Source organism: Callionymus lyra, chromosome 9 (genome assembly GCF_982586985.1).
Source record: "Callionymus lyra chromosome 9, fCalLyr1.hap1.1, whole genome shotgun sequence".
Taxonomy (NCBI): domain Eukaryota; kingdom Metazoa; phylum Chordata; class Actinopteri; order Syngnathiformes; family Callionymidae; genus Callionymus; species Callionymus lyra.
This window is the reverse complement of record NC_141826.1, coordinates 7,735,676-7,761,798: the sequence shown is the minus strand read 5'-3', so window position 1 is coordinate 7,761,798 and position 26,123 is coordinate 7,735,676. Positions and strand designations below refer to the sequence as shown.

Here is a 26,123-nt window from a genome sequence, read left to right as displayed (position 1 = left end):
CAGCTGCAGCTGAAGACACTGTGTCATGATGCAGTGTCTTAATTTTAAAATGCCACTAGATGGCACTCCAAGTTTAAAAATAATGTCAGGTTTCATTGAATTATTAGATCAAAGCCGAATGTAAAGCCATCTAGTGGCTTTTCAAAATGAAGTCAGGCTACAGTTATTTTTTTCCTCTTTTGATAGGCACTCATTTACTTTAGGTTGGCTAAACGCCTACAGAACGCTTAAGGCAGTTGTGCAGTACTTCCTAGATAAGGTTCGAGAGCGTGGTTTCAAGACATGAACATGGAATTGCAATCATGGGATCTAATATAAACAGAGATCTTGTCTTGTTACCATGGAGACACTGGTCATAAAACCAAGACTCATGCAGCCGCGTTTTTTGGAGATTCACAAAGAACCTATATGCAGTTATGATGCAGCTTTCATTCAAACTTTCTGTCAACATTTTTTTTTTTTTTTAATTCCAAAATGACGCTGCAGCTGCATTGAAGACAGATTTCTCCAACGTTGCTCATGACCCATGAATATTACGAGTTATTAACCAGCCGCCCTCAGGCTAAAGGTATCTCAACCACTTAATAAAGCAATAATACAATACATTTGGAGGGATAATAACGCAGTGGCCTTGTGCGCATGGTAATTTCTTTTTTCATCTCAAAGCAATGGGAACAAATGTGCTCCAGGCTGAGAGCACAAGCCGAAGAAATCAATTTGTAGATCCCTGGTAAACCGAGACAGATCGAACTCCTATACTGAATTATTTCTGCAAGTAATGTACAGTCAATGGGAAACACCAAGAGACAGTATCGCTAAGAAAACACCAGCCGAAACATTCATGAAAAAATAAATAGACCTTTCAACTCGTAATAAAAGGACATTGATTCGCAGGCTCAACGGAATGGGTGTAAGAAAATAAAAACAAAAAAATGTGAATATATGGACGTAAGGCCAGGTTATATATATTGACATTTGCTGTTGTTAGTATGGATGCATTGCAAACCTGCTGGATGTAAAACATGACATAACCATTTCTAATCTCCAACAAAATAAATTATTTTTTTAAGGATGCAACTGCAGTTTCCTTTGTAATAATGACAACGTAAGGATTCATTACTAAAGACTCACTAAAGTTTGTCTAATAAGTGCATTTTTTTTTCCTCATAAAGATTTGTTTTAATTTGATTTGAATGGAGATGACATTTAAAATAAAAAATATATAAATATATATTATTTGTTTTCACCCCAGTAAAACAGAAAAGGGTGTTATGCTCATATTGTGATATTATTTTAACCTTATAAAATTGTCCTATATTTATTTCAATCAATAAAGCTCTAGATATATTTAGAAATATTGTTCAAATCATTGAACTTAATGGGACATCTTTCAACAACAACAAAACAAAAAACAACAAAAATTCAAATGATATACATGAGTGTATCTGAAGAACAGTGGCAAATAATTACAGATAATAAGTCAATCAGTTTTCATTCTGTTCAATCAGCTCTTTTGAAACATATTTAACACAAGATAGGGAAACTATTCACACCTCTTACTGGGTCCATAACTTCCCATAAGATCCCAAGATATTTAAGATGATTAAAGATGATTCAGAAGAGACAAAGGTCATGGGTCACAATACATGCAACATGCTTTGACTATATCATGAAACAGTGAGAATAAATACAGATCGAGTGTCCAAGTTTAGATGTAAATCATTCAGCATCATTTGTGATACATTACAATGCAAATCGATAATAAAGTTTAACCCCCTCTGCTCTTTGTAAGTCCTTGAATCAACTTAACATGTGTTTAGTGGAAGGTACTCGATATTCTGTGCAAAAGCTTCACTGCAAAAATGAATAATAGAGAAGTAAAAAAAAGAAGATCAATTCTTTAAATGTAGAGATCATGTTCCTGCCAGAAGGCAGAGGTTCGTGTAAATTAATCAGTGTTCATTCTTACCATGTCAAGAACCCTGACAAAAGATGTAGAGTAGACAGGGACCGAAAGTGGCCCCAGGGAAACACAAGGCCCTTTGACTGTATTTTTGTTGCCCAACATTCTTGCCTCAAGGTTATCTTTCATTGTAATTCAAAAAAAATTATCTGAAATTGTGTGTTTTTACATGTAATTTACGTATACAGTTGTTTTCTGTCAATAGAGTTCTACCTAACCTACATATACTGTACATAAAATCCAATAAAATACCTTGTTTAATTGTGTCATAACTACATCTCATCCCATTGTTTAAGTCCTTTCTTTCTGTTGACTGGACAGCCCCTGACAACAGTCACAGAATTGAAGGTGGCCCCTAAGGAAATGTATTTGCCCACCCCTAATCTGGTCCTAAATATTTATGTCGGTGTTATATTCAAGGACCGACCTTCAGATTAACACTTAAAAAGTTGTGTTCACACTAGTTTACAGGTTTATTCTTTTAGTAAACTTGACTTAAACATTAAACAAGCGTGTGAAGAGTGTAATTTTACTTCTGAAATACAATCTCTTTGTAAAAAACAAAACGCATTCCAGACAGTAATAATCAATAGAACCGAAATGGTACAAATAGTTTTTCCTTTCTGGGCCCGGTAACAAATGCCTTAATGGACCGGTACTGTTTGCCGGGACTCAGGATGAGATGTCAAAAGTACTTTGACAGTGAAGAAGTCTTTAAGTGTGAAGTGATCAGTGATGTCATCACTAAAGGGATGAAGATCGTGGCCTGATCAATGGGGTTTTGAGGCTCTTGAGTTCTAGTTTAGCTTCTCTTCTCAATTTTAATTTAGTTGTACTCTACAGCTGCATATACATTTTCTTTCCACAAAAACTCTGATATATGTTGAAAGTTAAAAAAAAAATAGTGATGAATTGCATTTTCCGACGTCTCATTAAAGGCGGTTCTGCCAAAAGACGTTATGCAAATCGTGCTTGTTCAGGAAATTGGAGAATTCACAATTAATCTTGTGCTAATTAATTGAATCTCACAGAAAATGAGGGGGAAGAAAAATCTAATCATTAATTAATGAGGTACTTTTCAGGGCCATAAGCTCAACTGTGAAGAATAAACCACAACTCTTTTAGTTTCAGCTCATTAAAGCAGCAACATCAGCAGACATGAACTCACACCATGTGTAAACAATAGAACCGGCCAAATATGACGCACATTTTTAACGATCAATTAGAGCCCAGGAGGAGAGCCGAACGTGGGGCGACCCATGAGTCACATTTCACGCCATTGCTCCTGCTACCCTAGAAATGTTCAAGGGAAACTATATAAAGCATTTTCTCTCAAATATTTAGTTGAATTTCAACAGCTTCCTGGTATCTATATTTTTTTTATCAAACTACTATGATTTATCTTTATTCTGCATTATATGAACATAAATGTGAGTGAGTGAATGAGTTCGGGAGGGAGGGAGTGAGTCAGGGAGTGAGTGATATTTGTAAAGCGCCTTTCTAGACCAGGGTCACAAAGCGCTTTAACAATCAAAAACAATACACATTTAAAATATAGACTTTAAAAGGCCAAGAAGACAAACACAGGAGTCCCAGAAAATCAGTGAAAAGCTGCACAAATAAAAATGTAGCTCTGAAAGTAAGAGCCATATTTTTAAAATTGATCCTGAAAGAAACTGGCAGCCAGTGAAGAGTTTTAAGGATCGGGGAAATGCGAGTTCTTCTACTAGAGCGAGTCAGAATTCTCACTGCAGTATCAACTGCAGGCGAGACAGCTCCTTCTTGTTTAGACACGAAAATAAACTGTTACAATAGTCCAAAGAAGAAGACACAAACACATGCATTATAAGTTCCAGATAATGTTGTGACAACATTTTCCTTAATTTAGAGATTTATAGGGAGATTAAACAAACACAGACAAACAAATTATCACCTCAACCAGCAATTTGTTTTTGTTTTTGTTTTTTTATTTGATATCGTCATTTATAAAGTCACTGCAAAGTATTGGTTATCATTTGTCATTTTAAAAATGTGCGTTATTCTTATTTTAATTATGGTATTTTAATATTTAAGACAATTGATTTTGTACATTTTCCAGGATCTGTGATTTAACCTAATACATTCATCAAATTCCCTGTTTAGTACATGTATACAAATTTGAATCTACTTAAATTCATTTTTTTATTACAAGATGAGGATGTACAGTAAATAGTCACATATTTAATTAAAGTGTTAAATTAAGTTAATGTCTTCCTCAAATGTTGTTTTGATTATTCTTCCATAAAATCAATAAGCCATATTTTTTAAAATTCAATTTTTAATGATTTATTTTGAATGTCATTTATTGGTGTTTAACTATCAAGGTAACAAAGGCATGTATAATGTTCTTAGCATGTATGTTTTTTTTATGTTACGAAGGTGAACTTTTTTTTTTTACAGCAGTGCTATTAGCAGGAGCTTATCCATAACGAAAGGCTATATCATTAGTTAGGGATTATATAAAATGTTGTGGACCAACTAGTAGAACCTCAGCTTTGTCTTGAGTTCAGTAAAAGATGGTTTTGGGTCGTACAGGACTTAATATCTGAAATACAGGACTGCAGTTCTGTTAGCTGGTTTACTTTCACTGGCTTCAATACAGTTGAGTGTCATCAGCATAACAGTGAAAGTTTATAGAGTGTCTTCTAATCAAGTTGCCTAGTGGGAGCATATAGAATGTGAATAGGATTGGACCAAGAACAGAACCTTGTGGGACACCATAGCTGAACTTTATCAATGAAAGCTGGTTGAAAGTACATCATCTTTTCTGTCCGATAGATCAGATTCAAACCATATTTTGTTTTCTAGTCTCTTACCAGAGCGGCCTCTGTGCTGTAGTGTTCCTGAAAAACATTAATTTAAAACCTACTGTTATCACGTACATAATAACAACACTTTCTCAAGAATCTCTGAACTAAGGACAAGATTGAAGATAGGCCTGTTTGTTTGAACCTCTGGATCAAGAGTTGACTTGTTTTTCAGCACAGCTTTAACTACAGCAACTTTAAAACTCTTTAGGACATCGCCTGATGTTATTGACTAATAAAATAAGTAGTGATGTGCCACGTAAATGGAACACTTCCTTAAGCAGCCTATTGGGAATAAGATCCAAGAGGTAGGTTGTGGATTTTAAAGGAGAAATGACTAGAATTGTGGAGGACTAACAGGAAGAAATGTATCAGGCTTGTGATTATCTTGAGGGCAGCTGTAGAATTTGCTGTAAAAGATGCTGGTATTAAATGTTATGTACATGTAAAACACGATCCAAATGAATGCTTAACAACAAAAAAAAGTGGAATCAACTCAATCATTTTCACAAAATTACAGGCCAGATGTTCCAATACAAAGAACAGAATGGTAATTTAAACTCTGTTTTCAGAGGCAGAATGCGTGACCACCCTTTTAAATTGCACTGTGGCAGGAAGGTTTCCCCTCAACACAGTTTACCCTTTCATTTCACACTCCATAACAAAGTTGTCGTCATAAGTCAGCCATGACAGACTCTACTGTTAGATGACGCCGCCGAAGAAAGATGATGGATCGGTGTCAGAGCTCCGTGGGAGCTGTAAGAGCGACGAGCAAACACCGGCTTCCCATCAGTCAGCGCTCTCAATTACGTGCGGACATGCTGCTTTTTATGCAAAACTGAACAAACAAGATCTTGGTCATACGAGGAGACGCCGTTTCAACACAGCAATGTATTCAAAGAAGCCGGAGCCGTTCATCCATCAGCGGCAGGAAGCCAGTCAAATTGGAATCTGACATTTAGAGGCTCCACGCCTTCACTGATATGAACTATAGCCAATGACAAATTGTTTGGATCAGGCACATCCCTGGGTGATGCCTCTGATAATATTTAGGGTTGGAGGAAGGCACCCTTGACATTTTGCCGAAAGGTCAGGTTTTGTGTTGACTAAATGCTTTATCTGCTCCTTACATGGCGACAGCAGAGGGGGTGCTGATCATTGTCATCATCTGGGTCGGAGCCAACTCGTGAACGGGATGAAACCGCCTTTTGTTTTTGCCGTCGCTGGAAGCATTTCTGAGGTGAATCTGTGGGAGATGCAGGTGTGTTCCTGACATCAAAGAGTCCTCCACATCATTGACGCTATTTTAGACCCGCCGGCTAAATCAGGTCGATGGTATAACCGTGAACACCTCTCATCATATTGTCAAACCTATTATTAATGGCCAGTTATACAGTAGCCCAAAAACTCATACTGAAGGTCAACAATACACTGCAATAGTTTAAGTGTTAGAAAGTGTTATTTTGTTTTCTTGTTTATAGTCTTCGGGGCTCTCTCACTTGGATATGAATTTCTGATGGAACCTCTATAGAAGCTTCAGTTTGATTTTCTCTGTGCCACTTAACTACAACTATCAAGGAATACTTTCAGTGACCTTCGGATCAACTTATTTTATATTATAATCTTAAATGTAATTTAAGTTCCAAAACTATTCCAATATATATGCCATTTAATTTTGAAATTCAATGGTATCTTTTACTTAAATGTTGCTTTGATTTTTCTTTCATAAAGCGAAATTACCATGAGTTCATTATTAACACCCACGCAATATCTTGGTATCTTATATTTTTTTAATTGAATACAGTTCGATATTTTTGCATACAGTCATTTTATTTATTATTTAGTATTTAAACATGTTCTTCCTTTCTGTCAAAACACGTTTACTCATTAATCATACTTCAATTTTCACCAAGAAACATTTTAGATATTTTTTCTGACTGTTCTTTTGTTTACTTAATTCAATTTTATTTGAAGAAACAGTCAACATAACAGAGAAACAGTTAAACATTTCATGAGAAGGGAAAAAAACAGCTCTCAGTTAGCATGTGTAAATGTACTTTAAGTCCCCAACTATTGCAATAGCATAGGTATTTAGCATAGTCTTGAAAATATTGACGTAGTATGAACGATGTCATCCGCCTTTAACTGAAGGTTAAGGTTGTTTTTTTTCTCACTTGATGTGAAGGTGATTTCTAGTTTTCTGCAGCCAGCCTCAAGTGGACACTCTATGAACTGCAGCTTTATAAAACCGAATGTTGCCTTACGGTTCTTAGAACTTCAAATTATCTTGGTTTCAGACACAATGATAAACGCAATTCCAGAGGAAACTTAAATCATTTTAAAGAAAGTTAGAAGGTAGCTTGCTGAAGCATATCTGGGAGTCAATGAAGAGGAATAGGGTTTTTATTTTGGCAGCAAATTGGGTCGATATTCCTGCCAGTTTATCAATGTGTGTGACATCTATTAGTACAAAAGCTGGTGCACCAACTCATCATTTCAGCTCAGCGCAGCTCAATCTGAAGAGAACAATGGCGCAAAAAAAAGGGCATCAAGTAACCTTCACATTTTTTACTAAAGCCATTGAATTTTGCTGAAATCTCTGGAACAAATATAAGTGGATGATACCTTGTTCAACTTATCTCTGAGCAAAAGACACAGTGTGGTCTCCGGTGCCCAGCCGGCTGGCTGACGGAGCGCATCCGAGACATGCGGTGCCTGTTGACGGACAGCCGAGCACGGAGGCGACCCATAGGGTGGTAAAGCCTTTTGACGGACAGTCTGTGGGACGACCGGTGGTGCTACTTTTTAAGAAGAGCAACCCTATAAATCCAAAGATATTGTTATCTATTACATGAGTGTTTAAGACGTTTTAATATAATACTTTAAAAAAACAACTTATATGAATAAATACATGTAACTTTCCAATAGTTATTGAACGCTAAAAAAGCTGGAGACATCATCTCAGAGCAGCCCATGTGCATAATGTCTTCAGTCATGCATGATTAACGTGATTATTTACAGTTAATTTCAACGACAACAATCCGCTCTCCCAGCATGTGCGACAAATAATGTCACAAACAAAAGCGTCGGGCAATAATTTGCTCCAGTGGCGGGGCGTCCATTTACAGGCGAATAAAGAAATCCGAGATTCATTTAACGTCCCCACCAGACAAATTAGTGTCTCTTATGCGACACTAATAAACAGCTTGACGCATCGTCAATAGGCACATCCTCCTTTATTATTGCTGATGGAGTGTGTGGCATTTTTGATGAGCTGGCCTCCTCAGGGACCGCCGAGGTAAACTGGGACATTTGTCTATTGTCTTTGGCGTCTTTGGAGTTATCTACGAAATTGTTGACAATCAAGTGGTGTCTAGAAAGTGCCCTTCAACAAAATAAAATTAAGAATGTCCTCTATAAAACTTTGCAGGGAACTTTTTAATGCTTTAATACGGGGTCGACTGGGAGGACAACTTAGACTTTATCGAGTCTTATGTGCTATTCGAAAAATAAATTACTTCATTTACTACATGCGTTTTTTATATTAAAAAAACATTGTAAAGTCAACGTATGGCAAAGAACATTTCGGTCTGTAAACTAGAAACACATGGGTTCACCGACAAAAAAAAATACATCAAGTCAAAAGAATTAACCTTTTAGGAAGTACTTTGATCGGAGAGGATGAACAGTTTATAATTGAAGTTATCCGCGAGCGCCCCTATGCGGTTAGATTTTGAACTTTTTTTTACAATCTGAATAATGTTTTTGTTTTTTTACATGCGATTTGCATACATACATTGATTTAAAACCCGTTTGAGTTGGTTGTATACCCAACATGGCACCATTTTTAAATAAAGTTTCTTGCAAATAAACAGCTAAACAACGTGTTTATCATCTGTCGAATGAGTCGTTTTTTTGAGTAAATGGGTAGAAAATGCTCAATTAAAAAGGCAGAAATATATAATAACAAATATTGTTCCTGGTCTCACTAAAGTTGTAAATGTATTTTTATCTGTGTATTGTTTTATAGTTTAAGCAACTTGTGAACCTGGTCTGTGAAAGGTGCTTTACAAATAAAACTTACTTACTAATATGTTGGATTTATTGACCAGGAGAACAGTATCTGGGGCAGCAGGGTAGACCACCAATGAGGAGCTGGTGGATTTGTGAGACCGGGGAAAATAGTCCGTCTTGTGTGAAATGTATTAATATTGAAACTGCTCTCTGACTCCATGTGAGTGCAAGACTTCACACTTATCGACTGGTATGTTATTCTACCTTCACCGCGGTACCGTGGGGCAGCCCTGAAACAAATTCATTATTCATGAGAAGTGTTTCTCGACATGACACTAATCACTTCATCTGATTTGGTTGCTGGAAGGACAAGCTCTGGATGTCACCCAACAGTTAGATTTTGGATCATTAATTTCTTCTTTTCTCTTTTTTGTTTTTATGTAAAATTCTGTGCAGATATTCAGTATAAACCAAGAAATAACTTGAATATAAAAAAGCATGTTCTCTGTGCCTCATGTTTGTTTGTCTTTTAACTCAACCATGTGGTTCTATCCATTTTGTGTTGTAACTTAAACAATATGTATTTATTTTATTCATCATCTACCACAAATATATCGCACACCTTTGGCATTCCTTTTATTTTTACAATTTAAATTCATTGCTTTTTGAAAGTGTAGTTCGACCACTAACCTATCCCTTCAGTCATGCAGGTAGCAGACTTTTGGAACATGACATTCCCTGGCCAGAGTGTAGGCATAATATCTCCAGAGTCACCACATGTAGATATTACAAAAAGCAAATAGAAAGAAAATGCATGCAATATTATCAAGTACATTTTAAATATGAATGAATTGCTTAAAAAATACATGATTTAAAAGTAAGGGGGAAAAGAGGCCAGTTCTCGTTTTTGTTATTTTAATCTATTTAATTTGACAAAGGGAAGGATATGTCGAGTTATTTTCTTACTCATTTTTATCCCTATTGTTAAACGTGACACGAGGTTAAATAGTGTATTTTTATCCTAATATTAATTTTTAATTCAAAACATTAAATGAAAAAAAAAAAAAACGAAAATCTCAACAACACTTCCTTGTTTTGCAGCGAACCCTCTCTACGTCATACACCTTCTTGAATCCTATTGGTCGATCCTAAGGTCAATCATCAACGGAGGAACGAAAATCTAAAATAGAGGCGGAACCAACAGCGATGCTAAGCTATGTTAGCATAAAACATGAATATAGAGTCAGGAAAACATTTATATCTTAACTATGAAGAAATACTTTTTTGGCTTCGCTCTCCTGTGGGCTTTTAGTTTAGCAGGAGCGCTTGACAACGGCCTGGCGCTGAGACCTGCTATGGGCTGGTTACACTGGGAGAGGTTTATGTGTAACACCGACTGTGACTCGGACCCTGTTAACTGCATCAGGTACTTGACATCAACCATTATAAAGAGTGGACTGAGAATAATTTAGATTAAAAACCAGCAGTCATTTCAGTTAGTTCAGCATTTAACTGTAATTATATTTTTGGGGATATTAGTCCACATCCACTATCTATGAAACTCAATGATTGTACAGAAAATTATTTTCTGATTTATTTATTTTTTATTAAACTTGCCATTGAAATGATCTAAAACCTATTAACAATGTGAAGATGTAAAATTGGTTTTGACCAATCAATAGACATGTCACAAAAAATAACATGACATATAAAAGTATTGAATGAAAATGTTACTTTTACATTCATTTTGAGACATTTAATTACATTTTTGAGGTCTCATGAGGTCAACGTTACACCGTTGGCACCATTGTTGCTGATCGCAAACAGATTTATTCATCAATATTTATTTTTTTGTCATCAGATTATTAATTTATTACCAATAAATACACCAACTTCTTTGATTATTTGAATCTGTCACGAATGTAGGGATTTAAAACTTTTGACGATGAAAGAACACAGGTGTTTAAATTCAATTAATAGTGATTTAAAATCTTCTTATCTTATGTTAACAATACATTTTTACAATTTAACTTGTTTCTGCAAATACAGTTGCAAATTAAAAAATGTATTTAATCAGTCAATTCCATTCCTAGTGATAAGTGATGATATCGTGTGTAATGTTTTGCTGAAACACACATCTTTACCTTTACCTTTTACCTTTAAAGTGAGCGTCTCTTCATGCAAATAGCAGACGTGATGGTAACAGACGGATGGAAAGACGCAGGTTACGAGTACGTCTGCATCGATGACTGCTGGCCTTCCCTCCAGCGTGACCCCCAGGGTCACCTGCAGGCTGACCCCGAGAGATTCCCTGGTGGGATCAAGAAGCTCGCCCAGTATGTGAGTCACAGATGATACAAAAACTTTTGCTAAAAACAAGACATGGTAACAGAAGACGAGATTAACTCAAGCAATTGTTGCAATGTAGAATAAACATTTTTAAACGCCTTTAGGAAAGTAGCTGCAAGAAGAATATAAATCAATGTTTCCCTGGTAGAATGATTTCGTCTATTTGAGCAACACCGCCATCTGCAGGTCATGTTCAATGCTGGCAAGAGGCTACTTTCCAAAAAAAAAAAAATAGTGTCAATGCTTTTGTCCTCCAGGTCCACTCTAAAGGGCTGAAGCTGGGCATCTATGCAGACGTCGGGGAGAAAACCTGTGCAGGATATCCAGGAAGCTTGGGACATTATGAGACGGATGCTCAGACTTTCGCAGACTGGGACGTGGATCTGCTCAAATTTGACGGCTGCAACATGAACTGGACTCTGCTCGAAGAAGGTGCGGCTGGTTCTTAAGAAAATGATCAGAATTCATGTAATTTTTTATTAGGTTATGTCAACATGTCGAGAGCTCTCAACAATACTGGAAGGAGGATTTTGTTCTCTTGTGAATGGCCTTTATACGAGTGGCCGTTCCAACAGGTAAGACGTTTTATTTTAGTTAGACCCTAGTGAGACATTTCCTGCCCACAGCCCAACTACACGGCCATCCGAGAGACATGCAACCACTGGCGCAACTTCGCAGACGTGTCCGACTCTTGGAGCAGCATCAAGTCCATCTTGGCCTGGACTGTCGCGCATCAGCTGGTGGTCGCACCGGTAGCAGGCCCTGGAGGCTGGAACGACCCTGATATGGTGATGAGCTCGATATGTGTGCAAGTAGATGTCACAGTGATACAATTAATTGCCGCTTTTAAACTATACGACATCTTCCCAGCTTGTGATCGGCAACTTTGGCCTGAGTCACGACCAGCAGGAGTCTCAGATGGCTCTCTGGGCCATCATGGCGGCACCGCTGCTCATGTCCAACGACCCGAGGAACATTTGTCGGCGGTCCAAGCAGCTGCTGCAGAACTCGCGCATCATAGACATCAGCCAGGATCCGCTGGGCCTGCAGGGGACTCTGACGGCCAAGGTGGGTCTGGACGAACTCATTTGGCTCGATGAAGTTCTTAATCTGAAATGTCCTCCAGGCGGATGATATTGAGGTCTGGGAGAGGCCCCTTTCCAACAATCGTCTGGCGGTTGCCGTTCTAAACAAAATGGAGATTGGAGGTCCTCGAGTATTTCCCCTCAACGCAGCTCCTGGCTGGAAGATTTGTGAATCAAAATGCAACGTGACTCAAATTCTACCAGAATACAAAGAGCTGGGTGTCCAGAGTCTTCACAGTAGACTGGTGCTGCTGGTTAACCCTAGCGGCACTGGACTGGTGACAGTTTCACCCATCAGCAGTGGGTCTTTACAGACACACAGGCGTTTTTGGCAAAGAGGAATTAATCCTCTTCAGAATAGCATTATTTTATAATTTCTCCAGAGCCTGAATCGTGGAAATGTTGATCAAAACAGGAATAATACTGACCTAATACTTTACAAATGTTGATGTCAGAGTGCTAGTACTTTCAATGTTAAAGTATAGTCTTTCAAAGTATTGTCTAAATTGTATTCTAGTGCCAAAGATGGTTGTAATCTCCCAGAAAGTTGGATCTAAAGGGTGTCTGGGGCAGTAGTCATCTCGTAAAGGTCAGGGATGGAAAAAAGGATTCAAGTGTGAAGCAGCTATTAAACATATAAAATACAATGCTTCAATTACAGTTCATAACCCCCATGTTGCAAATCTCACAATGAGACCTATACTTTTTTTTTTGCACAATTACAAAAAGATTGTCATTACCATTATTAGAAAGCTGTCTGGTTGCTTTAAAAAAAAACAATAATGTTGAATGCTGCAGTAAAGCAAATTAATGATGGGTTGATGAAGCTTCAGAAAACATCCAATCCCCCTTGAGGTCACAGCTATACGATTTAATGAGGTGAGTGTGCCACTGACTGACCCTTAAAAACCAGGACACTTTGAAGGTTCAAGAGCCCATCACTGCCAATAATGACAAGGGGTAAGAGTGGATTATTTTTAAATAAGGGCTGGGCGATAATAGTTTATAACCACCAGGAAAATGTCTTACTGATCTTGATTAAAGCGACTCAGGTGTTCATTGATTGGATGAGCCACCCATCAAGAAGTTGCTGTGATCTGAAGCTGACCGTGTAGAGTGCATCTTACAAATGATGGTGTGCATGTCGCAGGAGTGAGATTGAATACATTTATCCTACTAGATGACTCCCAATACCCCTGCTCCTCACAGAACTCAGGTCAAGTGTTTCTCTTGTGAAAAACTCATTCAGCAGAGTCTAAAATTGACTTAACACAATACTCTGGTACCTTTAGAGACATTTATTGAAAACCGTGACAAGTCAGAATGGTCCACAGCTTAAAACTGGATGACCTGGCCCTGTAGGAGAGAAAGCACAATTGAAATTAGAAAGGTTTCAAGCTAAATATACTGCTTTAGATGCCAAATGTAACATCTTTATTTTAAATGTTGTTCTTTCATCCGTTTTACTTTGGTCAAAATCAAAATAGAGTATTGGAAACTATTGGCTACAATAGAAGCTCATTGATGGTATAGTCAGTATAAACCAAATCTGAACGGAGAAATCCAGCACAGAGACAAATTTTGGTTTGGGCCTTAAAATGTAGCCCTTGCAAATATTAACTGAAAATTAATTTTCCTACCTAAATTCAATTATTTTTAACCTTTTAAAGTGAGGACACAGGTGATCTGGACATCTCTACACGAGTGTTTTACCAACACTAGTAAACAAGTACATAAGACTCTTACCTTTCTCTTCTTGTCGCCTCCCAACTCGAAGTGCTTGCATCTTTTGATAGCCAGCATTCTCTTGGATCTGCAGTTGGGCTCAACACACTCGAGCCTCAACACGATCTTCTTTGTCGTCTTAGCCTGAAATTGGCACAATTAAAACACAATAGTAAGTAACAATCAATCTTTAACTCCATGCATGGCTCACGTGTTCCATTATAGTAACTTTACTATATTAAGGTGTCATTGTCAAGTCATTTTGAAATAATTATTTCTTCATGAATTATGTACAGAATTGTACAACAATGTGTAACACTGGATCTTAAACATGCTTTACTTTCCATCTGCAAGCATAACACTTCTAAATACAGTGCTGCAAGTAGTGATGGATTAATGAGGCCTCCTGATACAGCCGTGTAGTGTAGACACAGTCTGAATTTTGAAAGTAAAATGACACTCAAATTTTAAAATGATACAAGTCACATTGAAATAGTAGATCAGAGTGCTATCTAGTGTCCATCAAAAATGAAGACACCATCATTATGATCTTTGCTACACAACCGTAACATACCGATTCAGTTTCACAACAAATTAACTTCAACATTTTAATAGAAATGATCAATACCGATATACACAACACACTAGTAACAAGTGATGGGCTGATGAAGCAGATCTTTTTGGAGTCAGCAGGTGGTGCTCCGTTTAAAAAAATGGAATAAAGAAAAAGATTTAAAAAGATAACCCATTGTATACAATATATATCACAGGGCACAGAGTGCCTTTTAGTGGGCTCTGAAAATAAGGATACTACATTTACCCACCACCACCAGTAACTGACACACCTCATCTTACGTTAAGATGACTTAAGTTTTTATTAGGTGGGCATTTTAGTGACTGTTTCCTTAAACACATTACATTACAACTGCAGAGTAATAAGCTTATATGAATCTACAGATGGTGCCTTGCCCTTGTTTTAAACGTAGACAGTGTGTTTAAAATGGTCTTTCAAACATCAACTATATCCTTGATTTACAATCAAAATAATATTTTGCTTACCTTTTTGCGGAAAATAGGCTTTGTCTGACCGCCATAACCACTCTGCTTACGGTCATATCTCCTCTTACCTGCAATAACATAACATCAATTTAAGTGTCAAAAGAAAGCAGTTGATTCCTTTTTTATTTTAAACCAATAATGCGTACCCTGAGCATAGACAGAATCCTTGCCCTTCTTGTACTGGGTAACTTTGTGGGGCTGGTGCTTCTTGCACTTTTTGCAGTAAGTCCTGCGGGTCTTCGGGACGTTGACCTGTGTGGAGGAAAGAACACATGTTTGGTCAATAAATTGCAGACATTTCACGAAAATGTATCGTAAACACTTATCGGTTGTAATTTATATTATGACATAAGTGGCTCAAGTTTAATGGCGCCATTATTATAAAGTCAACCGTTGGAATGTTAGTGATACAAGCGATCAACCGGTTCCTTGCTGACGTTAGCATAGCACTGCTACCATGTTAATGTTCATGTCTTGGAACAACGAATTGACATTTAGTAAAATATAACAACGTGCAATATGGACAATGTGTAGTTAAAAAAGCTTAACGTTGAGTTGTGCGAGACTAAAACCTAAGTAACGTGTCATTGCTGCCGCCGGCTGCGTGGAACCCTTTAGCTCTTATTAGTAGCATAAGAGCCTCTCACTTAAAAACCGTCAGAATCTATCATCTGATGTTTAATAAAACCATCTTGCTATGCAAAAATGTATTCTTAACACTCCTGACGTTCAAAAATGTATGGATGGTTTGTTTTATTGGAAGATTAAGGTAGATTCAAAAAAGTGTCGAAGGATAGAAGAATTATACCATGGTTGCGTCCCGGTGGAGAGGAAGAGAGGAAGGACAGACCCGGAACCACTTTTGAAGTAGAGCGCGGCGGGCTCAACATAGACTGTACCGCCCTCTAGCGACAGGAGTACCTAATAAAACAAATAGACGAAAAGTTTGACATCGACTTTTAGACTTAAATCGTCCTAAATGTTCCTTAATTGTTAAATATGTTCGTAATAATAGCGATTTAACGTTTACCTGATCATTTAAATCGCTGTTAAAATTAAATAATGGGTAAATAAGTATTATATTTTTGCGTTTGTTACAGTAAAATATGCTATACTTATAGAGGTGTGAGAAAATATCGATACAACGACATATAATGATGTTTTATTTTTCTCAATACTGTATCGATATTCAACAGCACTATCCACTTTTTTGGTTTTAAAAATCATATTTTATTTGTATCATTGTTCTTTTATGGCTTATCTTACAATAAAGAGTGTGCAAAATGTAATAATAATATTTGATTTACAATGCAAATAGTCATACCTATCGTTTGTTTTTGTCTTGCAATTAAACTTTCGGCCACTAGTTGGTAGCATTCATTAAGTCTTCCAATGCCGAAGGAACAATAAATAATGACTGAGTACTCCAGCAGCTTTTAAAGCTGATGTTTGGACATATTCTGGTTGCAAAACAGACGAAAGCAGTTACGACTTTGTCAAGAGCCATGTGGTCTGTAAATTCTGCAACACTAGAGTCAAGTACTCAACAATACAACAATACTTGTTCCTACAGTATCACAATATATGGAAATATATTGTATTGTTGCACCTGTATCGTGATATGTATCATATTGCTAGATTCTTGTCAATAGACACTCCAATATACTTCCACTGTTTAAAAACAAAATGGAAGTGGCCCCAAGACGTCAACGATCTAGCTATGCAGGTTTGTTGAAGGCAGGTCACTTCTTATGCCTTGATATAGTATTTAATAGTGTGTTGCATACGTTTTATGGGTCTTAAATCTTTCTGACATTTCTGTGAAGCAGCACATTGTACCGGGAAAGGTTTATTTATTCAGGATATGCAGTTTGCTGCAAGTGAATAGCAATTGTAGAGACTTGTTGTTTTTTTCACCACTGGATTGTGGAACTCCTGTTAATGTTTAGCCTTCTTCCACCTTCTACCAAAACTCTGCAGAGCCCTGATATGAAAATGAGCCGGAAAAAAAGAGGAACCGAGAACTCAATTCCTCTGTGGGTGTGTTTTAGTTACTTGCATCACAGACTGAAGCCTATATTAGCAAAGACAGACTCCAGTTTACAGATAAAAGGTTCATTCTTAGTTTCTTTAATTCAAAGATTTCTGCCTTTTCTGTGATCGGTGAGTAAGATTTGATCTTCTGTGGTGTATTTACAACATGTATTGTGTTAAGCTTTTCTGTAAGAGCAGCTGTGACGCTGTTAAACTAAAACTAAAATATAATTTCTCAATCATATTTCCACAAATCTTAAAAGACACTTAAAAGATATTATTATCATCATATTTTTTTTTATCAAACTATTGTCATAATTTGCTTTCAACTTGCTCTTACGTAACATTCATGTTTTTTTAATGCTATGCATGGAAAATGTCTATCATGGATCTAATACCTGTCACAAGTTCAATATATTATCGTTCTCTGGATCAATCTGTCAAATACATTAAGTTTAATAAAGTTTGGGGGTTCGCTTGGTGTTATTCTGCTTCCAGACAGTCATAATGCTCTTTCTTAACAAACATCGAACTGACCACAAATTTCTAAACAGCCCTTTTTCACGCTTCTTCAAAAAAAAAATTAAACCACATACTTATCTCACCGGAAACAAAACCTTTTTTAAACAGGGTTCCTGTGAAAGCAATAACTGCGAGTCAAATGTGAGAAAGAAACGCATCAAGTTGTTTCTTCTGTTTAAAAAAAAAATTATAGACCAGGTCATATATTTTTTTTAAAAGATAATCCAATTTAATCGTGCCCAGAGACCCAACCATAGCAATAATTGAGCAATTAAAATGGTGAATATTAAAAATGAGAAAACAGTTTGATAAACTGAACTGATAAATAATGTTCTATAACCTAAAAATGCTGTGGCACATATTTTATGAGGATTAAAGTCATCTTTAACAAACTAACCTTGGCACATGTCACAAATGAAGTTGAATAATAATTCATCTGAGTCACAGATGGAGTCAGAGTAGTACATGAGGCGGTCAACAAATTTTTAAATGGTACTGCTCCCTCTTCTTTCCCTACTTTCGTTTCAGCATGTGTTGTCTTTCATAATAATGATAATAATAATAAACTATCCAGATATTTGACATCACATTCACCCATTTTGTCCAATATAAATATAATTACATGATATGTATATAGATTAAAACAACTTTGTAATATACTTTATCACAGTGTATTCTTTCTTTTCTTCTTAGTAGTTTTCAAGGTGTGTTTCTTTAACTTTTTTTTTCTTTTAATAGTTTCCCCATCATGTTAAAGCTTTTTTCCCCCCTCTCTTGTTCTCTTAAACTAACTGGCCTGTAACAACACTATCAGAAAACAATCTGGCCCAGATAGGAAATGTATTTCTGCTTGCTAATGTATCTTCAATAAAACTCAGTATATGGATGTTGCTTGACTGCAACATCAGACAGAAAAATCTACTGTATTATGGAGCATAAAAAATGTAACCAAAAAATGGATAAGTCAGGTTTTTTTGCCACTTTTATAGACAACCAACAAGTAGAACAGCAGCTAGTTTATCTAATCCTTTCCTCTTAGTTTGATGTCCATGGAAACCCAATTTTCTACACTAGCTTCTGAAAGCACTTGAGACCTTAAATAATAAATACAAACTACCAAAGATATTTAAGAACATTAATACCTGAGAGTGAAGGGGTTAAATATTACACAACCTTGAAGATAATCATCAAAACGTGACTAGCCCAACATGCAGATGTAGATCGGAGGACGGAAAACATATATGAGCAACATTGAGGCCTTGGTGTATGAACAGGTTTATGTTTTTTAAGGGGGGTTTTATCCCCAATTCTTCTCTTTATAACTGATGCAACTTCCTTGTATGTCAGCTGTTATGAGTCAGCTTTCTAGAAGAAGATACAAAAGTGCTTCAAAGCTTTGTTGAAATTACAAAAACATACACAAATACCACCAATGTATGCACTTGATTATGAATGCAAGTCTTGTTACCAGGCCAAAGCCCGTCTTAAAATTATTTTTCTCTGTGTTCTCTTTTCACCAAATATGGCTGCAGAAGCTGTTTGATATCACCGGTTTGGTTAGAAGACGACACCTTCGGTTCTGTTTCGCGGGTATTTCGTTTTTCTAGTTAGTGTGACAGTTCCAGTTGAGCTCATAGAGGGAAGTGATCCAGCTGAAAATAGTCTGTTTGACAGTGACAAACTGACAGAAACCTACAGCTGTGTGTTAGCGGTGAGTTCTTGCTATCGTTTTTCTCTTGTCTCTTGTCTCATATCTTGATCAATTGTGTCTCTTATCGGAGGGATACTTGTTAACAAGGCGTATTTCCCAACACAAGATACAAACCACACTAACACATACACATTTCATCCCAAAACAAGAACACATAAAACACACCATCACAGAAACACTTTTACACACCATCCCAACACAATAACACATGAACCAAACCAACACAGAAACACAGAAACACTCTATCCCATTCCCAACACAATAACCTGTAAACCACACTACCCTTCACATACACAATACACAAAACACATCCTAACACTGAAACAGTTGTTCGATAAACCAAAATAAAATACAAACACACCACTTAACACAAAAACATACAAACAAACCACAAACATAGGCACACACCACCAACTGGAAAAAATACTTACACACTATCTTGATACAAAAACACAAATTCTACCAACACAGAGATATACACACACCACCCTAACTAAGAAGTACACTTACAAACAAAACAGAGACACATATCCCAAATAAACACATATAACTCTGATACAGAAACACAACAAAGTGCCACCAACAAAATAACACTTGCAAATACACCACAACAACAAAGAAATAAACATACCATCAAAACTCACACCACCCCAACACAAACACAAAGATACTTACCCACACCACCCAAATATAGAAAAACATACACATGCACACACAAGCCCAACACAGATGGTCTCCAGGAGATTGTGTTAAACTTCGATAATGATAACATCTTAATGAATAAATCATCTTGCAGATTAAGCCGGAACGATGTCGGAGAGCATACTGGAAGAAGTCTTCATCAAAAGGTCTCAGCAGAAGAAGAAGACGTCGCCTCTAAACTACAAGGAAAGATTGTTCGTTCTCACCCAGGATAAAATCTCATACTACGAATACGATCCTGACAAAGGGGTATGTGCTCACAAAAATTGGCCCGAGAGCTCAAATGTTATTGACTTTTTTTTTTCTTTTTACTTTTTTTAGAGACGCAAAGGTTTACGTGGATCAATCGACATTGAGAAGATCAAGTGCGTTGAGACGGTTCATTCCGAACCCAACTGCCTGCCAGAGCGCATGTTTGCATTCCAGGTCCATTTTTTTTTATATATCATGATTGAATGAGTGTTTCTTTAAGATACATCCAGATCAAATATATCAGCTAAATCAATTCAAAGATATTTACTTATTCCTCATGACTCAGCAATGAATGAAACCAATTTATAGCAGTTATCTAGAATCGTTTAGGTCAAGGGTCAGCAACCTTTTTTGTTCCGTGGACCAGATTAATGTTTAGTCTTTTACTTTGTGCCAATATGTGTGCGTGTGTTTTGTTTTAGTTATAGTCACTTATTTTCACTAGTTAACAGGTTAATTTTTTTGAGTAAACTTGACTAAAACAAGCACAAGAGTCACATGATAATGTTACCTTGAAGACAATCGTGTCATCTTTTAACAGAGAGTTATTATCGATAGAACAGAAATTATAACCAAGTCTTCATTTTTTACTTAGCTGCCCAAAATCAAATGCCTCACAGACATGTATTTGTCCATGAACCCGGGGGGTTTGGGACCAGTGGTTAAGCTGATAAATAAACAAAATTAAAAATCTGTCTCGATCCAGATCATTTATGATGAGGGGCCACTTTACATCTTCGCAAAGACAGAAGATATCCGGTTTAAGTGGATAAGGAAGCTGAATGAAAGTAAGTTGATCCAAACACTGTTTTGGACATGAAACAATGTCCTATTGAATTCAAATGGGAACCAAGCATGCGTCCTTTTTGTCGTGTTGCTAGTGGTGCGATTCAACCACGACGTGATGCAGAAGTACCACCCTTGTTTCTGGGTTGACGGGATTTGGCTCTGTTGTCAGCAGCAAGTGAAGCAAGCCATCGGCTGCAAAGTTCTGGATAGCAAGAAAGGTGAGACAAATGTAAGACACATGCTTTAAAATGAATCGGGACATGTATTTTCATTTAACGATCGATTTGGTTTGAAAAAAAAAAAAAAAAAAATCAGGCTTTGCGTCCAAAACATGGCAAAGAGGTTCCACGAAGCCCCTTCCCCCAACTCCAACTGAGGTATGCAGTCACAGGACGCTGTGTTGATCAATAATTGGCAACAAATTAACTGTGAAAGGATGAAACAATCACTTTCGTTGTTCCAGGACAAGCCTACTCGACCTTTACCACCAGAGCCCGTTCCGCCACCAGGACCGTCAGTGGGCATGATGGTTATAGCAGAGTATGACTACACAGCGGTGTCCACCAATGACCTGGACCTGAGGAAGGACGAAGAGTATACCATCCTTGAAATGTCCGACACCAACTGGTGGCGAGCGAGGGACAAATATGGGTGAGATGCGTTCAATTCTGCCGAAAAACACCACGACAAACCCATAAATTCATCAATTTCCCCCGACTTACCTGGGCATTGTACCTGTGGACAACAGTGTCTTCCAAGAAACCTCCATAGTATCACCATAATCCACAATCTCCTATGGTATCACCCTAATCATTACTTGATTCATTTATTGTTCATGTTCATATAAAGAACTCGCTTTTGACATTTCACCCATTTTGCATGACCTCGTATTTATCAAAGCTGGTGCTAATAATAGGGAAACAAACAGGAATTCCCTTTGGACAAATGGACTTCAAGAAATGCACAAATATATTATATGATATTTTTAGCCACTTAAAATTTATATATTTGTGTTTTTAAGGATATATAAAAATATATATATTTAAATTGTTATTGTTTGTTTCACAGGAAAGAGGGATACATACCCAGCAATTATGTCGTGCAAGCAGGATGTGTGTTGGAGCGATTTGAGTGAGTAAAAAAGTATTCTTTGTTGAATGAGTATTGAGGTCATTCAACGCTTTGGTTTCTAGTTTATTTCATGATTTCTTAGGAATGCTACGAGTGTTTCAGTGCCTTTCTAAATATAACTCCACACTTTTAGGCCATTTTTAGAATTTGCCCCTTATACACAAATTCGAAATATTGTTTTTTTGTTAACAATATTAGTATAATTTCCAATGTTTTGTATAATATAATGTTATTGTGTTGTTGTCCTGTATGCAACAATTTGTTTTTTTTCTTTGGTTGTTAGATAAAGTCCATCAAGCTCAACCTTACACAAAGGTTGACAAAAAGTGTATATTGATACTGTAAACAATCTTTTACACAGCCTTAATTTGTCAGTTGTAAATCTATTATTGCAAGAGTGAAGCTTGTACTCTAATATATTTGTAACAACCGCCGTGGTTATTCCTTAAAGCAGGATGTTGTTGGATAGAAAAGTAGAAAACTGTTGTTGGGGTGGTTTCCAGTATCATTTTCCTGGAATCTTTAGTACTTTAGTACTTGTGGAAATCAAGGCAAACACTATTACGTGGCCACATCGGTGTCCATATGCATATGTAAAAAAAAAAAAAAGGGAAACATGGCAGGGAAATAAATCTAAATGTTAGAGAGTGGGCATAGTATCATTTACATTTTCTCTTTGAATTGAATTTGGTCATTATCTAACATTTGACGTGCTTCTCTTCACAGTTGGTATTGCAAGAACACAAACCGTAGTCAAGCAGAGCAGCTGCTGAAGAACGAAGTAGGTTGAGTTTTTTTTAAATTGACAACAAAGATCTTATTTAAGGATCTGATATTCTGACATTTTCAGATCAAATCAATATCTATGACATTGCACTGACATATATAGTGTTTTTAGGCATTCCATAATTATTTTTTTTTCAGAACCAAGATGGCGGTTTCTTGGTGCGAGACTCCAAAGTGGGGAAGTACACCGTGTCCGTGTTTAGCAAAGGTGGCGGGTGAGTCGACACCGACTTGTGAAAGTCAGCAAAGATGCAAATCACTCATGAAAAACCTAAGCTTATCTTTCAATCACACCGAGCCGGTACAGCCCTGGAGATCTGTGACAGACTCATTGTGTGAATAAAAAAAGGAATTTTAGTCACACCAAAGGTTTTTTTTCTCTCTCTGAAGAGATGCTGTTGGAAGCTGCAAACATTACAACATCTGGACGAACGCACAGGGATTGTATTACCTGGCTGAAAAGCACGTCTTTCCCACAATCCCGGAGCTGATCAATTACCACCAACACAATGCAGCAGGTAAGAAACGATGGGTGACAAGTTTACCCTTTCGTTTTTCTTATGACGTGGAACCTACATAAATTAACAGGAATTAAACACTTTTGAAATGTTCGTGAATATTTTGAGGTTATCTACTCATGGTCTCTCCAGGTATGGTATGCAGGTTGAAGCTCATTGTATCCAACCGGGCACGACCGCCATCGACAGGACTTGGTTATGGTAAGTGTTTCTGTATCATGCCACAAATGACATTTACGTCTTTCCGGGTCAGTACCAGGCAAGTTTTGTCTTACCCTCGGGGGTTCAAGGTGACCCAAAGGCCTGAAAACAAATACTTGGGTCTTGACCCAGAGACAACACGAGGGATAAAACAATTGACATCTGTTTTCAGGCCTTCGGGTCACCTTGACCCTGTGATAACACAAGGGTTAAAAAAAAGCTTTAAATACTCCATATTAGAAAAACTACACAAATATATATATTTTTTTATTGTTTTATTCATTATTGATCTAAAAAAATGGTAATTTTGTTAGGGTAATACTAGATACACAAATATGTATTTGTGCAAATATTTTGTAGAATACTGAGACATATGATTAAAATATTTGAGTTGTATTTGTATTTGTTGTATCTGTGGTAGGAGTGTGGGAGATTGACCCCCTTCACCTGACCTTCATCAAAGAACTTGGCATTGGTCAGTTTGGGGTGGTGAAATACGGGAAATGGCAAGGCCAGCATGAAGTGGCCATTAAGATGATCCGAGAGGGCTCCATGTCCGAGTACGACTTCATAGAAGAAGCCAAAGTTATGATGTAAGCTCCACTCCAGGTCTAGCATTCGGAAGGTAACCCAAACCATGCTGCCCAAAAATGTTTTGTATTCAACCAGGAGGCTTCGCCACGAGAATCTGGTCCAACTGTACGGCGTCTGCACCAAACAAACCCCTATTTACATCGTGACAGAGTTTCTGTCCAACGGCTGCCTGCTGGACTATCTGAGGGAGGGTCTGAAACAGCACCCCACTTCTGTGCAGCTTCTGGAGATGTGCAAAGATGTCTCTGAAGGGATGGCCTACCTGGAGAGCCAGCAGTTCATTCACAGAGACCTGGTAAGAGGTTTGCGGGGTCTTGGATCTCTTCAGGGGATGATACGGATCAACCCAATGTGAAGTGGAAAATGAAGAGTCATGAAAGCAGTATCCTTAAATCTAGAGCCCACTAAACAACTGTCCACTGTCACATACTTAAACTGGGGGCGCCACCTACTGACAAAAAAAAAAAGGAAAGAAAAAAAGGAACTCAAGAAAATATGGTTATTTTGTTCATCTCTGAGCTCTTCTGAAAGATGGACAATTTTTTGGCATATTTCAAAATATATAATAATAAAGGATGGACCTTTACTGTTGTTTGTATCAGATAATATTAAACCACTGACAAATGTATTAGTATAATGGGAAAACAAATGACGGAAGATTACTAAGTATTATTGTAGAATGGTCATCTTAGTAATGCAAGATCCCCGATTCAGACTAGAACTATGAATACTCGCAATGAGGTTTTTGAGTCTTCCATCAGGATAAGCAAAGGACTAGGTTATAAGTAAAATACTTCTGAGACCTGTTTAGACACAAGGTTGACCAATTAATCCGTTTTAATCTCCAGGCTGCCAGGAACTGCCTAGTGGACAGCAATGGTACAATCAAAGTAACTGACTTTGGATTATCCAGGTATCAAAAGTTGCATTAACTGCGGGTGTTTATGTGGCTTATATTTAAAAAATCTACATTTTCACAATTGACAGGTACCTTTTAGATGACGAGTACACAAGCTCAGCAGGATCCAAATTTCCGGTTCGCTGGTCACCACCTGAAGTTCTCCTGTACTGTAAATTTAGCAGCAAGTCTGACATCTGGGCATATGGTGAGTTGATATAGTGTTGACTTCAATGTATGGATGGACATTTTTGTGAAACTCTTCCAGGGGTTCTGATGTGGGAGATTTACACTTTGGGACGACTTCCATACGACCGGCTGAACAACACAGAGATAGTAGATCAGGTCTCACGGGGATATCGGCTTTTCCGCCCGCAGCTGGCCTGTGAACGGGTCTACAGCATCATGGCGAGCTGCTGGCTTGACGTAAGTGACTTTTGGAAAGTACTTTACTTTGAAACCGAAATATACAGAATTTCTTTTTACTTTTCTAGAAGGCGGATGACAGACCCACCTTTCAGGAGCTGATGCTCACGGTCCAGGATTTACTGTTTGACCTCCAGTAGACGTCTGAAATCGCCGCCTATATTCCTGGATGACACAACAAAGAGACAAAACCTGAGATTAATTACCGCAGACTAATTAAATAGTTGACATTTTAACATTAATAGCAAGTTCTTAAAGCCTTTGAACTTTTTTTTTTTTTTCTATTGTATTTTAATAGAACAACTGAAACACGTAAACATTATAACCAGCACTCAGTTAATGTTTTCTCCAAACCAAAAAGCCAAGTATGCTTAGAAATATCATGTTTTTTGTTGTTAGGGGCTTTTGGATGTAATAGGTTTAATATTATTCTCTGAGCATTGAATGTTGTCAATGTCTTCTCATAATTCAATATTTTATTACACTTCATTTTCTTTCTGTTTGGATGCAGTTATTTA

The 26,123-nt window shown here is 37.2% G+C and overlaps 3 protein-coding genes across 4 annotated transcripts; 2 read left to right on the top strand and 1 right to left on the bottom strand.

Annotated features, from left to right (window-relative positions):
• Positions 1 to 10,009: 10,009 nt before the first annotated feature.
• On the top strand, positions 10,010 to 12,893 carry gla (galactosidase, alpha). The gene is made up of 7 exons (XM_087799188.1): positions 10,010 to 10,249; positions 10,989 to 11,163; positions 11,430 to 11,604; positions 11,656 to 11,747; positions 11,799 to 11,960; positions 12,043 to 12,240; positions 12,299 to 12,893. Exons 1-7 carry the CDS (start codon positions 10,092 to 10,094, stop codon positions 12,629 to 12,631), a joined length of 1,293 nt encoding a protein of 430 aa, XP_087655314.1. The 5' UTR covers positions 10,010 to 10,091; the 3' UTR covers positions 12,632 to 12,893.
• A 647-nt stretch (positions 12,894 to 13,540) lies between these two features.
• rpl36a (ribosomal protein L36A) lies at positions 13,541 to 15,932 on the bottom strand. Its single transcript, XM_087799187.1, has 5 exons — positions 15,850 to 15,932; positions 15,188 to 15,293; positions 15,042 to 15,109; positions 14,004 to 14,126; positions 13,541 to 13,613 (listed from the first exon to the last, which is right to left on the bottom strand). Exons 1-5 carry the CDS (start codon positions 15,850 to 15,852, stop codon positions 13,593 to 13,595), a joined length of 321 nt encoding a protein of 106 aa, XP_087655313.1. The 5' UTR covers positions 15,853 to 15,932; the 3' UTR covers positions 13,541 to 13,592.
• A 1,111-nt stretch (positions 15,933 to 17,043) lies between these two features.
• btk (Bruton tyrosine kinase) lies at positions 17,044 to 26,103 on the top strand. 2 transcript variants are annotated; one of them, XM_087799256.1, is made up of 19 exons: positions 17,044 to 17,204; positions 19,130 to 19,308; positions 20,105 to 20,259; positions 20,332 to 20,436; positions 20,969 to 21,050; positions 21,144 to 21,269; positions 21,367 to 21,428; positions 21,515 to 21,702; positions 22,120 to 22,182; positions 22,909 to 22,963; positions 23,107 to 23,183; positions 23,359 to 23,486; positions 23,619 to 23,687; positions 24,109 to 24,280; positions 24,357 to 24,576; positions 25,130 to 25,194; positions 25,269 to 25,387; positions 25,448 to 25,605; positions 25,674 to 26,103. In XM_087799256.1, exons 3-19 carry the CDS (start codon positions 20,119 to 20,121, stop codon positions 25,743 to 25,745), a joined length of 1,902 nt encoding a protein of 633 aa, XP_087655382.1. In that variant the 5' UTR covers positions 17,044 to 17,204; positions 19,130 to 19,308; positions 20,105 to 20,118; the 3' UTR covers positions 25,746 to 26,103. The 2 variants fall into 2 exon arrangements, with proteins under 2 accessions (XP_087655382.1, XP_087655381.1); XM_087799255.1 differs by lacking the exon at positions 19,130 to 19,308 and having other exon boundaries at positions 17,045 to 17,204.
• Positions 26,104 to 26,123: the final 20 nt, after the last annotated feature.

Bases quoted from the DNA above. Each gene is read 5' to 3' on its own strand.
- gla (XM_087799188.1), top strand. From the start codon at position 10,092: ATGAAGAAATACTTTTTTGGCTTCGCTCTCCTGTGGGCTTTTAGTTTA. The intron at 11,605-11,655 runs GTGCGGCTGGTT...ATTTTTTATTAG, and splicing joins CTGGACTCTGCTCGAAGAAG to GTTATGTCAACATGTCGAGA. The intron at 11,961-12,042 runs GTGATGAGCTCG...ACATCTTCCCAG, and splicing joins GCTGGAACGACCCTGATATG to CTTGTGATCGGCAACTTTGG.
- rpl36a (XM_087799187.1), bottom strand. The intron at 15,110-15,187 runs GTACGCATTATT...ATGTTATTGCAG, and splicing joins GGATTCTGTCTATGCTCAGG to GTAAGAGGAGATATGACCGT. The intron at 13,614-14,003 runs GTAAGAGTCTTA...TCTCTCCTACAG, and splicing joins GAGGCGACAAGAAGAGAAAG to GGCCAGGTCATCCAGTTTTA.
- btk (XM_087799256.1), top strand. From the start codon at position 20,119: ATGTCGGAGAGCATACTGGAAGAAGTCTTCATCAAAAGGTCTCAGCAG. The intron at 21,051-21,143 runs GTAAGTTGATCC...TCGTGTTGCTAG, and splicing joins GATAAGGAAGCTGAATGAAA to TGGTGCGATTCAACCACGAC. The intron at 24,281-24,356 runs GTAAGCTCCACT...GTATTCAACCAG, and splicing joins GAAGAAGCCAAAGTTATGAT to GAGGCTTCGCCACGAGAATC.